Here is a 13509-nt window from a genome sequence, read left to right on the forward strand (position 1 = left end):
CACGTCAACCACAGACCTTCATTATTATAAAAAAGTATCCATTATCTTTTTAAAATATCGGAACCAACATGCTGACTTTTAGATATTACAATTTAGCAATGCTTATTTCCAAGCAAACTGTCAAGTTAAATGTCTAACCCCTTCGTACCACAACCCCTCACAGTCCTGCATAACCACATATCCCATCATTCCCACAATCCCACCTTACCTCTAACTCCTCCCCCTGGGTATAAGAGATCTCACCACGAGGCCATCCAGCAGTTCCAGATGTGTATCTGCAAGAGAAGGACAAAAGTTCAGTTACTGTTAGAGGAATGGGCCTAGGAACAATCCAGGCCTGCAATAAAAGAATTCCTAGAAGACATTACTCTGTCTCGTGAGTTATTGGGTTAGATCCATCACTATATCAAATGGTAGCAAAGGATGGTTACCCATATCTCTGAATAATGACTGAATCAACCGTTTATTCTGAAAAGAAGAACAGAATAAACACAAGAGCTCTCACTAGACAAATGGCTGCGCAACTGTCTCCCTCTGGAGCCATTCTGAAGACCACTTCAGCTGGGAGAGAGCAGATGGACGATCCATGCACCCCATCCAGGGCTGAGCCACGCTGAGGAAATGAAGAGAATGGTCCCAGAACCACCCCACTCAGAAACAATGACCTCAAGGCGGCTGTATTGAGAATCATGGAGCTACTTGTCACAGACGAAGACCTCATCACGAACCTCCAGAGACTGCTAAAGAACCATGGAGCAGCGAACGAGGAGAAGGAACCGGGCACAGGGCAAGGGCACAGATCCGGTAAGGGAAACACCACCCCAACCGGACGAGTTAGAGATGGCAGAATCTGTTTTCGTGCCTTTTTCCTGGCAGCCATCTTGGAATGGCCAGCAACCAATGGGAAGCCTGGATTCAAATCCCTTGGCGCGAATCTGCCCAAGCCCTAAAATAAATAAAAACAATGATAAAAATGAAAATCAAAAATCCAGGAGCTCACCTACTGAGCTCGAGATCGAGAAAGCAATGGAGACCTCGAAGCAGCCTTCGGCTCCGCTTTCAGACCTCCCGCGGCAAGCACGAACCACGAGGAAGCCCCTGGGACCCGAAGGGACATCAGGGCGACTATCGATATTGAGGCACCAACCACATCTCGTCCGAGGAAAATGACACACGCCGACAGCAGACAACAAACAGCGGCAGAGACCACACTGGTCCCACAGCGAACCCCGAATGCTCCGCGCCCCTCACTACCGACGCAAGACCCGAGGGAAGAAAACCAGGCTGCATACTTACCTGCTCCATGACCTCCACCAGGCTTCCCGGCCTGATCCACAGCCAGCACCCACAGACTGGATCCGACCACTGACAACGCCGAGCCGCTGGGCTTCTGGAGGCCTCAGCCAGCGACCGCAGAGTTCCGGAGCTTCTCGCAGACGTCCCACGAGGTTCCAGCCATCCAGGAACGACTCCGGACACACAATGCCCAGTCCAGGTACTCCAGGGGTGAGTCCGACCCTCCCCTGGTAGGCCTGGGCCTAGACCTAGGAGCTGCGGCCACGATCTCCTCACCCGATAACTTCCAGCACGAAATGAGCTTCGCACATGCTCAGTCTTCACCTACAGGGAGAGAAGAAGGAAAAAAGGTGACTGACTTTTTTTAACATTAGCTCAAGCATCCCACTACCATATTGTGAGTTCACTCACATCCAGGACCATGGACAGCTGCCCTCAGTAAGTAATTACTCAAATAATTCTGGAACATTACCTGTTAACTTTCCAAAATTACAGGTAGATGGGAGAAATCTTTTAGAATGGAGTCAGCAACTGCAAATAATATTTATGAAAGAAAACATACTTTTCCTAATTTCAAAACCACAAAAGAACCTTGGATATTTGAAATTGACTGTATCCATCACAGGGCTTTTTGTATATTGTTAACCAGCATCTCACCCACTATGTACCCAAGCATAGGTAATCACATGATGGTACACGAGGTCATGCAAAAACTTTATAGCCTATTTTACAGTAGAAGTAGAGCCAACACTACAAGTATATTCAGGGATTTTCATTCTGCCAGGCTCAGGCCAGGGGTTCCCATGAGTGAGCATCTGTTGAAGCTTAATGCTACCCGGGCTGAATTAATGCAAAGGGGGGAAGCAATCACTGAGGAGAGTATGATGAGCATAGTCATAAATTCATTAGACAATAGCTGGGACAACTTTGTGACACAACTAGACAGCCTCAGTATAGAACACTTGTCTTTAGACACACTCACCAATCACTTAATTGCAGAAGATAACCTAAGGAGGGACCGCCATATATCCAGGAGAGATCCAAGGCCTGTCAGAAGGTTGAGTTCCAGGATAGGGCAAGGGGTAACCCAGAATGTTTTTCTTGCAGTTCTAGGAACCATTTAAAAAGGGATTGCCCCAGAAACAATAGGGACAGAGGATACAATGATCGCAGAGGGAGACAATCACCCGACCGCAGACTTTTAGGGAATGAGGGTATAGGTGGTCTCCCAACCCCAGGCAAAACAGTGAACGTAGGGACAGCTCCCGGGACAGCAACCCAGGATCAATGTATGGTTTTAAATACGGAGAACCAAACACCAAACAAGAAGTAAGTGATAACATGTGGCTCTTAGACTCGGGGGCCGCTAACCACACCACACATAACTCAAGTTTATTCATTTCCCTCATAGAGACAGATTTTGAGATCAGAGTGGCCAACCAAAGCATTGCCAAGGTAATAGGAAAGGGAAGTGTGCATATCCCAGGAATAGGAGAAATAGAGGGGGTGTTATATGTGCCAGAGATACCATACAATGTGCTAGCCACCACAAAACTTACAAAGGACACAGACACCAAAGTAATGTTCAAAAAAGGCAGAGTATACTTATCCAATAAAGGGAAAAAGGTTGGGGAGGTAACCATACACAACGGTCTATCTTACTTTACACCTAACGAGAGTAACGAAGGGAATGTAAACATAAGCACCGTTAACAAGAAAAAGGGAAACACAGAAACAGGAGGGATACACCAGAGGGCAACCAATTGTAAGTCACCAGGTAAAAATACGGTATCTACGGGAAAGCCCATCCATGATAATTGTGCTCACCTTCTCCATAGAAGACTAGGACATATCAGTTTCCCAGTTGTTAAGAGAATATTGGAATGTACCGAGGGTTTAAAAGTAAAAGATTGTGAGAATTATTTGGAGTGTTCTGTTTGTAAGTGCTCAAAAATTAAGATCAAAGCGAGGCCTAAGAAATCAGAGCGGACTACTGACTATCTTTCAATTAGTACACATGGACCTGGTAGGGCCACTAAAGCCATCCATTAGGTATAGAAAAAGATTTTTCCTAACCATTGTGGACGATTATAGTAGATATGGTTATGTATATTCACTCAGACATAAAAATGAAGCTTTCCAAAAATTTAAAGAATTCTATAAAAGAGTGGAATTACAACATGGCACCAAAATCAAACAGATAATGACTGACCGAGGTTCAGAGTTCATGGCCAGAGACATTGGAAAATGGTTAAGGGAACGAGGCATATTGCATTTCACTTCTTCACCTTTTTCCCCTTTTCAAAATGGAGTCGTAGAACGAAAAAACGGCGTACTCCAAACAATAATGAGATGTGTCCTAGAAGACGCAGGGATGGGCCAATCATTCTGGTCAGAAGCATTGCATTACTCCAACTATACATTGAACAGGTTGTGGTCAAGTTCAATTAATAAAACCCCATATGAGATCATGTATAAGAGGAAACCTAACCTAGCTCACCTGCATATATTTGGTGTCCCGGCGGACGTTCATATCCCCAGACAATTAAGAAAGAAAGGAGAAAAAATATCCAAAAGACTAAGATTCATGGGGTATGAACCAGGAACAAAAGGTTTCAGGTTCGTGGATTACAATAACAAGTTTATTGTGTCTAGATCTGTGGACTTTCATGAACATTCAAATTGGTCAAGGTTTCATTCCAACGACATTTTTCTTGGTGGGGACACGCACTCATGTAAACAAAAGGATGAGGAACCGATCACTGAAAAAGCAAAGGAAACCAAAACACACAAGCCCAAACACCACGAACTAAGGACCGAGGAATGGAAGGAAGGGCACCCCACTTTAAACTTGGATAGCCTCACTGACAAAGAAGCCAAGAACCTGCATGAAACAGACACACCTTCTGACAGATCTGTCAGGGCAAGTAGGAACAAAATACCAAAGAGACTGGAGGATTATGTCATGTCTATGCACACAAGCAATATCACACCCAGTTCCTATGAAGAGATACTCAACCTTCCCCAGGAAGAGAAAGAAAAATAGAAACAAGCCATGGAAAGACAAATGAAGAGCCTCAGACACCTGCAAGTATACTCACCAGCTCAAGTACCAGAAAACAAAAAACCAATAGGAACCAAATGGGTGTTCAGGCTCAAGACCCTAGAAAACAACAAAGTACTGTACAAAGCGAGGCTAGTCGCACAAGGCTTCGCCCAGAAGTACCCAGAGGACTACACAGACACCTACTCGCCCACAGTCAGAGCTGAAAGCGTCAAGAGTGCCCTAGTAATAGCCATTATCCTGGGACTTGAGCTATTTCAATTCAATGTGAAAACTGCATATCTTCATGCAGAATTGGACAAGGAAATTTATGTCAAAGCCCCACCAGGATACAACAAAGGAAAGAACAACACATAGCTCCTGAATAAAAGCTTATATGGACTCAAGCAGTCAGGCAAAAGGTGGTACAATTGTCTAGCCAAAGCCCTCAACTCTATGACCTTCACTGCCACCTCAGCAGATAAATGCCTCTTCATAAAGAGAGAAAATGAATCATTTGAAGGTATCCTTGTCTACGTGGATGATATATTATACATAGGGAAGCAAAAGACCAAATGTGACAAGTTTGCCGCTGAATTAAGGAATCATTTCTCATTAAAATCACTAGGGAAAATAGACAAATACTTAGGGGTTCAAGTGACCAAAACTGACAAAGGTTTCCGACTCTCACAAAAGAAAAAAATCATAGAACTATTCTCAAAATGTAATATGTCAGAGGCAAAACCCAGAGAGACTTCCATGCAATCAGATTTTCTAAAAAATATGTATAATGAAGCTGAACCCTTCATTGATAACAAACTATACAGGTCTACCATAGGGTCACTACTGCACATAGCCAATTGGACAAGACCAGACATTGCTTTAGCTGTCAACTTACTATCCAGACACATGAGTAAGCCTACAACTCTACACTGGGATGCCATCAAAAGGTTACTCAGAAACCTAAAATACAGTATCAATGCCCATTTATGCCTTGAACCAGATCTATCAACGAAACCAAAGTTAACTTGTTATGCAGATGCTGACTGGGCGGGAGATATCAAAAGTAGGAAAAGCACTTCTGGGTACGTACTTTTCTTCAACAACAGCCCTATACATTGGTACACAGGAAAACAAAAAATAGTAGCCACCTCTACCACCAAGGCAGAATTCGTCTGCTTATCTAAGGCCACAAATAACCTGATATGGTTTAATGACTTACTCAGTGACATTTGGACTGAACCATCATACCCAATAATTATTCATGAGGACAATAAAGCAGCCATTGAAATATCAAAGGCCGATGCCGTTGGTCAACGGTCAAGGCATATCAACATTAAGTGTAAGCATGTTAGACAATTCACAGAGATTGGATTTATTAAGGCTATACATTGTGACACAGAAGAGCAAACAGCAGATATACTTACCAAACCTTTACCTCGCAAACAACACGCATACCTCATGTCGAAAATATGTGTCTATATGTAAATCATGTAATTTTATGTATGTTAATATGTGTATATGTAAAAAACCATGTACCTGCCATCAGTTAGACATTTAGAGGGGGTTTTGTCAAGTTAAATGTCTAACCCATTCGTACCACAACTCCTCACAGTCCTGCATAACCACATATCCCATCATTCCCACAATCCCACCTTACCTCTAACTCCTCCCCCTGGGTATAAGAGGTCTCACCACGAGGCCATCCAGCAGTTCCAGATGTGTATCTGCAAGAGAAGGACAAAAGGTCAGTTACTGTTAGAGGAATGGGCCTAGGAACAATCCAGGCCTGCAATAAAAGAATTCCTAGAAGACATTACTCTGTCTCGTGAGTTATTGGGTTAGATCCATCACTATATCACAAACATACTGGTAAATTAGATTAGGTTAACTTATATTTGCTTGGAAATAAGTATTGCTAAATTGTAATGCCTAAAAGTCAGTGATTCGGATTTCATTGTCATTTCAATGGTTTATATTGTACAAAGAATGCCCTCCACAGAGAATCTTGCCATGTACCTCTATTTGTTTGTCTTCTTGTTTTTGGTGCTTTTTATGTTCAGACATTAAAATAACTATTATAGCATTTTACAGCTTTAGTGTTTTGCTGCTGCTTGATAATAACACTATTAGACTGCATTTCCATTATTATTATCTCACCTGCTATGCATTGTTGTTTTCTTTAGTACATATTTTATTTCACTGTATCCCCAAAGAACAACTATCATCTGGTGGTAGAGAAATACAGTGAATAAATAAATACAATTAAAAAAATCACCATCATAAGGAAAATTCCTTACATCTCTTTTATAGAACTTTAAAGAGAATATAGCCAGTGACTAGATGTCTTTCTTTAGAATAGGTAATTTATTTTCTAAAAGTGGCCTCTATTTAAAAGGATACTATACTCAAAAGTCCTGCTTAAAAAGGCAGGAAAGCTATACCGCAACCAGTTTCTGGATGGCATCAGATTGCATCATCTTTCAATTTAACTGTCCACCGATCACATCCTTTTCTATTTCTATCAAGTATTCCTAACCTACAAATATTTTTGTATATGCTATTTGCTGCAGAATGGGGTCTTTTATTGTAATCTCTTTTTAAGATGTACTATATATTTTTTGTTTTGAGTAATACTTTAAGGAGTTACCACATTAAAGAAAACTTTGCTATGATGCTCCGTTCCAGAATAGGAAAAAATTCCCACAAGCTTTATTGAGATATCTTTATGTCTTCAGATGTTAGTAGTTTTTCAATATATTTTTGTTCTTGTTTTTTCCTTTCATTCTGTGACATTACTGTCTGTTCAGAAAATACTAGTTACAAGTAAAGCCAATTTTTCTCCACATTGTGAACCAAGAGAAAGCAATGTACTTGCAACACCAGTGTCATATATTGCATCTCCTACTCAAACCTACTTCCCCACATGAAGCCACATAAAAGAGTGATTGGTTGATTGATTGATTGATTGATTGATTGATAGGATGTATTCCCCACCTTAATCCTTACTCCTTGGAAGTTTGCAGATATAAGTTTTGTTAAATAATAATAATAATAATAATTTGGTTGATACCTAGGATGCTGGCAGCAACCTGTATTAACCATTAGCATCAGTCAATGGTATTTATGATACATTTTTAAATGTTCAGTTGACTGAGTTTCATGTTTAATGAATAAAATAATAATAATAATAATAATAATAATAATCAATAATCAATAATCAATAATATTAAGTACATACTTATTTTAGATCATTAAAACTAAATACCATTTGCCTTGCTGGTTATTATTACACGAGTTAAATTCCAGGTCAGCAAGCTTCCTAATATTATGCAGTTATGAAGTTATGCAGCTCATCTTAATTGGCTAGGATTATAACAGGCACCAAGTTTATTTAATCAATGACCAGTTAAAGAACAGACCATGTACAACACAGATATAAATGAATAAGGTAAAATACCAACATAGGAAATCCCCTTGGTAAAATATAATATAAACTATTAGAATTCTGTACAGTATAATAAATCATGTATAACTGAGACTAATCATAAATAAATCATGTATATCTGAGACTAAAATACGACAGTAGGTAAAATTAGAATACACATCATGTAAAACAAGGCATCAAACGCAATTATACATCAGTAGGATTACAACAGTGTTTCCGACGTTGATCTCCAGATGTGTCACAGCTATAAAGTCCCAAATTTTCAGTCACTTGTGAGTCTTCTCAAAACTCTTTTGCCACTTGAAATTACTTTGTGCTGATAGTATGATTGCAGCAGAAAAGGGTAAATGAGGGAATCTCAAGTAGAGCAGCAGCAGTTCCTGGAAATGTGGACAATGGGCTTCTGTCTTAAGCAGGGCTGAGTGCACTTTACAATTTGACAAGATGCAGAAATCAATATCCTAAGAGAGAAAAAGAGGAAGAATTCAATAGTCCATGGGATTCAGAGGAAATATAGATTATTACAGAAAGTGTGCTAAAGGCTGATAGCACTCTGCAATTTCTTGGATTAAGTCTCAATGAATGCATTCAAGGTCAGTGCGTGAGGGACTGAGGGTTTTATTTTGGGTTTATCTATGCTTTTGAATACTAATTGATCACGGAGAAAGCCTGTGTATCTCTAATGAGAAATATGTGCTATTGAATTCTCCAGGACTTGTTCCCAGCTAAGATCGCCAAACGTTGCATAATTCCTTAGAACTGACATGGGCCTTCCAAAGAAACATGCAAATGCCAGACCGCTTTCCTGGTGTGAATTCTTGAATTATTTGCAGAAATTGCTACTTTTCTTTGCATATTTTCAAAAACAAATCATGAATGTATCAAACAAAAAGACACTAGTAGCCCTGCAGTGTTTGTAGCACCATTGTGTATTCTAAACCAGGGGTCTCCAACCTTGGCAACTTTAAGACTTGTGGACTTCAACTTTCCTCAGCAAAGCTGGCTGAGGAATTCTGAGAGTTGAAGTCCACAAGTCTTAAAGTTGCCAAGGTTGGAGACCCCTGTTCTAAACCATCTCCTGAAAGCAACAACAAAACCAGTCAGGAAGCTGAAACGTAAAATGATGGTTCTCATTTTAGGACTTTTCTAAACGTTTAAACCAGTAGTGGGTTCCAACCGGTGTTACTACTGTTTCACTTCGCACACACGCTTTGCTCCGCACAAGCACATTAGATTTCTGACCAGCTGAGGTGTGGCAATCCATTCTGCCACACCTATCAGCTGGGCTAAAAACCAAGAAATAAAAATAGGAATACAGCAGGGGCAGGCCCAGCTCCCAGTCACAGAGAACCAATTCAGTGGTGTCACATCGTCACTGCTACCGGCTCGGCTGAACCGCTGGTTTAAACTGCATCTAGTGAAGCAAGTGTCATTAGAAATAATTCACTCATGCCTAGTGAAAACCTTTAAAAACTCCTGTGTTAAATGAAACCATTTTAAAGAATTTGTTTCTTACCATTTCTGTATTTAGCCAAGCAGTTCCGTCCAGATCAACCATATCATCTGAATGAGGTAATCAAAACCCTTTGTGAGTTGTCACACTTTCCCTTAACATTTTAAGCAGGATCATTTAATTATAAGCACAGTTTATGCCAGTCTGTTTCTGTTTCTTTCATCTGCTGCGGTTTAAATGGAAAGACAATGCTACCTGTGTTTTCAGCCCAGCATTAAGTGTTAAATATTCAATTTATCATGAATTCATGCTGACTCACAATAGCATCTAGCATCCATAATGACTTGTGATCATCTTTGGTGGCAATACACTCCAGAGTTTTTGGCTGTTTTCCTTCTTAAATTCTAATGCTACCAACTTTTACACTGATTAAGCACTAAACTTCAGGAAATCTATTCCTATCTAGATGGCAGTGGGTAGGCTGCAATCTTGCTAGGTTTTTGTTTCTGTTGATTGTAATGGAGATTCCCAATCATCCAGGTCAGTGGTGGAATTCAAATTTTTTTACTACCAGTTCTGTGGGCGTGGCTTGGCGGGCATGCTATGGCTTTGTGGGGTTGGCTTTGTGGGCATGGCAGGGGAAGGATACTGCAAAATCCCCATTCCCACCCCACTCTGGGACCAGCCAGAGGTGGTATTTGCCAGTTCTCTGAACTACTCAAAATTTCCACTACCAGTTCTCCAGAACCTATCAGAACCTGCTGGATTTCACCCACGATCCAAGTCATAGTTGTTCCAAAGATGTTTTTCCCAAAAGGCAACTGGACTTTCTTAATTTTTTTTCCCTTTGAAAACGGTTCACTTCTCATCCAGGAAGCTTTTTCAGGAAGCTTTTTTCCTCTTCAAAGGAAAAAAGCAACCAAGAAAGTCCAGTTGCCTTTTGGGAAAAGCACATTTCTTTTGATCTGTTGTTGTTTCAACCTAGAAGCACAGAAGGCTTGCTTGATCTTTCCCAAGTTAATGCAATGGATTTCAACTCTCAACAAGGATCATCCTGGCTAAGGGATGGTGGGAGCTGCAGTCAAAGCCTTCTGGAAAATATTGGGATTGGGGCAAAAATGGGTTTGGGTAATAGTGATTACCAGGGATGAGCCTGCCTACCATTGCAGAGCTAAAACAAGTGAGACATTTGAGAGAATTTTCACAGAAGAGTTCAAAAATGAAGTTGGGTCTTCTGAAGAAATCCTTAAAGCTGTTGAGCGTAAATTAAAATTTTGGCCTGGAATATTCTTAGGAAACAAAAAAACCACCCACCTTCATTCCTATCTTCCCATTGGCTTCTTGTGTCTTTTCTTTCGTCAGAGTAATCTACTACTTTAGATCAAGGTCTGGTGTATTTGTAACAGATTCTTCTGCCTCCTGTATCACATCTCAGACATGTTGATGTTATAAGAGTGATGACTGCACATACTGTATTGATTAAGCCACAGATTGTTAAGGACAAACTTTAAAAATGTTATCCATTTTTTTCTTCTTTTTCGTGATTGATTGACTGACTGAATGAATGATTTCCAGGCTGCCCATCTCATGAATACAGTGCCTCTGAGCAATTTACAATATACTACATTGTAAGCTCCTTTGTTCTGGATAAATGTTATCTATCACCCCTTGGATTTTAATGCAAACATGGACTGCAGAAACTACAGATAATTAAGCTTATTAGGAGGTTGTGCTTAATTCATTTTTTCCTATCTTTTCTATCTTTATGTGATTCTTTAGTTCTTTGATGCCTCCTAGTTTTAAATTAAGATGAATATATTGTACTCATATACGTAAATTGGCAATATTGTGACATCCAAGTGATGGACCAGTTTCAGTATATCAGAACAAATTTGAAAATGATTTTATTCATGATGGCTTGTGGTCCCCACATGTGGTTTTCCCTGTTGATTGTGACTATTATTTAGATTATGCAGGCAAAAACTAATTTCTAGGTTTAAAAGGTCACCAAACAAAATACAGTGTTCATGCATTATTTATGTCCAGCTGAATAATAGGACAGAGTGTTACAAGCCATAGATATGTGACATCGAATAAATCTTAATTCACTGGAACAAGCATAAACACCGTGTTAATTAAAGAGATTGCACTGGCAGCAATTCCAGACTTTGGTGATTCCATGTCTCCAAACTAAACAAAAAATTGAGCTTGAATAATTGTAGCAAGTCCATATTTTAATTATAAATCAGATAGCCCATTAACATAATGGTTGAAAATTCATGGCAAATGACATTTTAGATCATTTTCTCCAACATGACAGGTTACTAGTGGCATTTGATTTAATTAATGATTCAGGTGAAGAATTTGTGGTGCCAAAGAAATTTTAGCTTAATTATCAGGCAGGCCATAATTATCCATGAAACAATCAGCAGCAAGCATAATTGTATCTCAGGTAGGCATGAAGCAGGGGTAGGTTCTACTTACCTTTACTACCGGTTCACAACGGGGCCGTGCGCATGCACAGAAGCATTTTCATGACATCAGGGTCAGTGGGCGGGGCCTCCCGCTAATTTTACTACCAGTTCTATAGAACCGGTGTGAACCCGGGGCAACCCACCACTGGCATGAAGTCAGAAATTGTCTGCATCTGAAACTGAAGTGTCATTCCTTTTTTCATGTGAATGTTATCATTTTTAAGCTATAATCTTTAAGATGCTTCTCTAACAATAATACCAATCATTTTCTTTATATTTATTTCAATCTAATGTACCTTGTGATGGTGTTTGTTTTTTCCTTTCAGCATTTTGCAAATGTGGAAAAGGGGGAAGCAATGGGAACAAGGAAGCCATGATATTCATGTGAATATCAATAACTGTTAAAAGCCAATTCTGTGGTGAGAATTCTGCTTCAGGTGGAAAGAGGCTATGTTCCGCAGTATATGGTTTTTCCTTCCTTCATGACTTCACTGCAGTAAGAAAATCCTGAATTATTTGCTCTGATATTAAACTATTAAATGTGGTAGAGAGATTGCCTAAACTTGCTTACTCCAGATGTGTCTTTAATGGGTTTATCTTTATATAAATTCATACAAGAACCATTGTAAACAATAGAGCATATTACTAAAGCATTTGTTATTGTGATTTCTAAAAGACTTGGGCTTTGGTTCTATTTCCAGTTCCCTGAAATCAAGCTGAACTCTGTGATATGTGCTAGAGCCGCCAACATTTTGGGCACCAGGGACCAGTTCCATGGAGAGAGATTTTCCATGGACTGGAGGGGGCATGGTTTCACATGCTGCTTGCATCCCGCAGATGGGGCTTTGCTTATTTGCGTGGCCTGGTTTCTGGCATGCTGCAGTTCTGTGCGGTCCATGGACCAGATATTGTGGCTCCCTGTGCTAGAGTAGATATACTCTGAGATTCAGTTTTGTATAATGGTTAAGGCATCAGGCTACAAATCAGAAAACCAGGAGCATTAGTCTTGACATAAAGCCAGCTGGATGACCTTGGGCCAGTCACTTATTCTTAGTTCTAAGAAGGAGGCAATAAATCTTGCATGGAAGGATTTATCCAGGCAGACTCCAAGAATTGGACATATTAAATGGAAAGGGGAAAAAATGCCATGAGACAGACTTCTCAGAATATTTAGCATGTTGACTAGGAATTCTGGAAACTGAGACATCCACAATTCAGGTTCATAAAGGTGGGCTTTAATATATGTGGCATAAAGTCCTGTAGTAATGGACTCTAGTCTACATTCTACTCTCATGTCCACATTCATAAATGTGACTTTTTTTTTTACACCTAGTAGAAGACTCTTTAGCACGTGGCAATTGCTATGAATAGCAATATTTGACTCTCATTTAAATACTTCATCAAATAAGGCTTTGCTATCCTTCCACCACATTGTAGAATGCAGACTGCCTAGAAATATAGGGAAAATAAATAAAAGTTTACAGTTTTAGATAAGCAGGCTAAGTACAATTTATTCAGAGGCTTTTCTGTAAGTCTTTCTGCCAAGAGAGATTAAACCTAAGAGAATCTAAGATAAAGGCTTCTCAGTAGTATATTGTGAAACTCCATAAAATTAAACTGTCAACTCAACTGTCAATGTTGAGAAAATACAGTATATTCTATATTGTTTTAATGGTAGGTGCTTTATTAACTCCAGATTTCATGCTTTATTTTTTGCTCTCCTGTTTTGATCTTCAGGTGTTTTAATTTTGGAAAAAAATCTAAAGTTTATAATTGCCCTTTCTAGGCAGAAATC

General features: G+C 39.8%; 1 protein-coding gene across 1 annotated transcript; it reads right to left on the bottom strand.

Moving 5' to 3' along the window:
* Positions 1-212: 212 nt before the first annotated feature.
* On the bottom strand, positions 213-9345 carry LOC148113122 (uncharacterized). Its single transcript, XM_087872361.1, has 4 exons — positions 9304-9345; positions 6000-6128; positions 1297-1620; positions 213-275 (listed from the first exon to the last, which is right to left on the bottom strand). The coding sequence occupies exons 1-4, from the start codon at positions 9343-9345 to the stop codon at positions 240-242; spliced, it is 531 nt and encodes a 176-aa protein (XP_087728487.1). The 3' UTR covers positions 213-239.
* Positions 9346-13509: the final 4164 nt, after the last annotated feature.

The sequence above is a fragment of the Pantherophis guttatus genome, chromosome 6, assembly GCF_059756535.1.
Source record: "Pantherophis guttatus breed Tessera chromosome 6, ASM5975653v1, whole genome shotgun sequence".
Classification (NCBI taxonomy): domain Eukaryota; kingdom Metazoa; phylum Chordata; class Lepidosauria; order Squamata; family Colubridae; genus Pantherophis; species Pantherophis guttatus.

Coding starts and splice junctions, on each gene's coding strand:
- LOC148113122 (XM_087872361.1), bottom strand. CDS start 9,345: ATGGTTGATCTGGACGGAACTGCTTGGCTAAATACAGAAATG. Junction 1,621..5,999: donor CCCAGGGGGAGGAGTTAGAG/GTAAGGTGGGAT, acceptor CTCTCCCTGTAG/GTGAAGACTGAGCATGTGCG. Junction 276..1,296: donor TGGTGGAGGTCATGGAGCAG/GTAAGTATGCAG, acceptor CTTCTCTTGCAG/ATACACATCTGGAACTGCTG.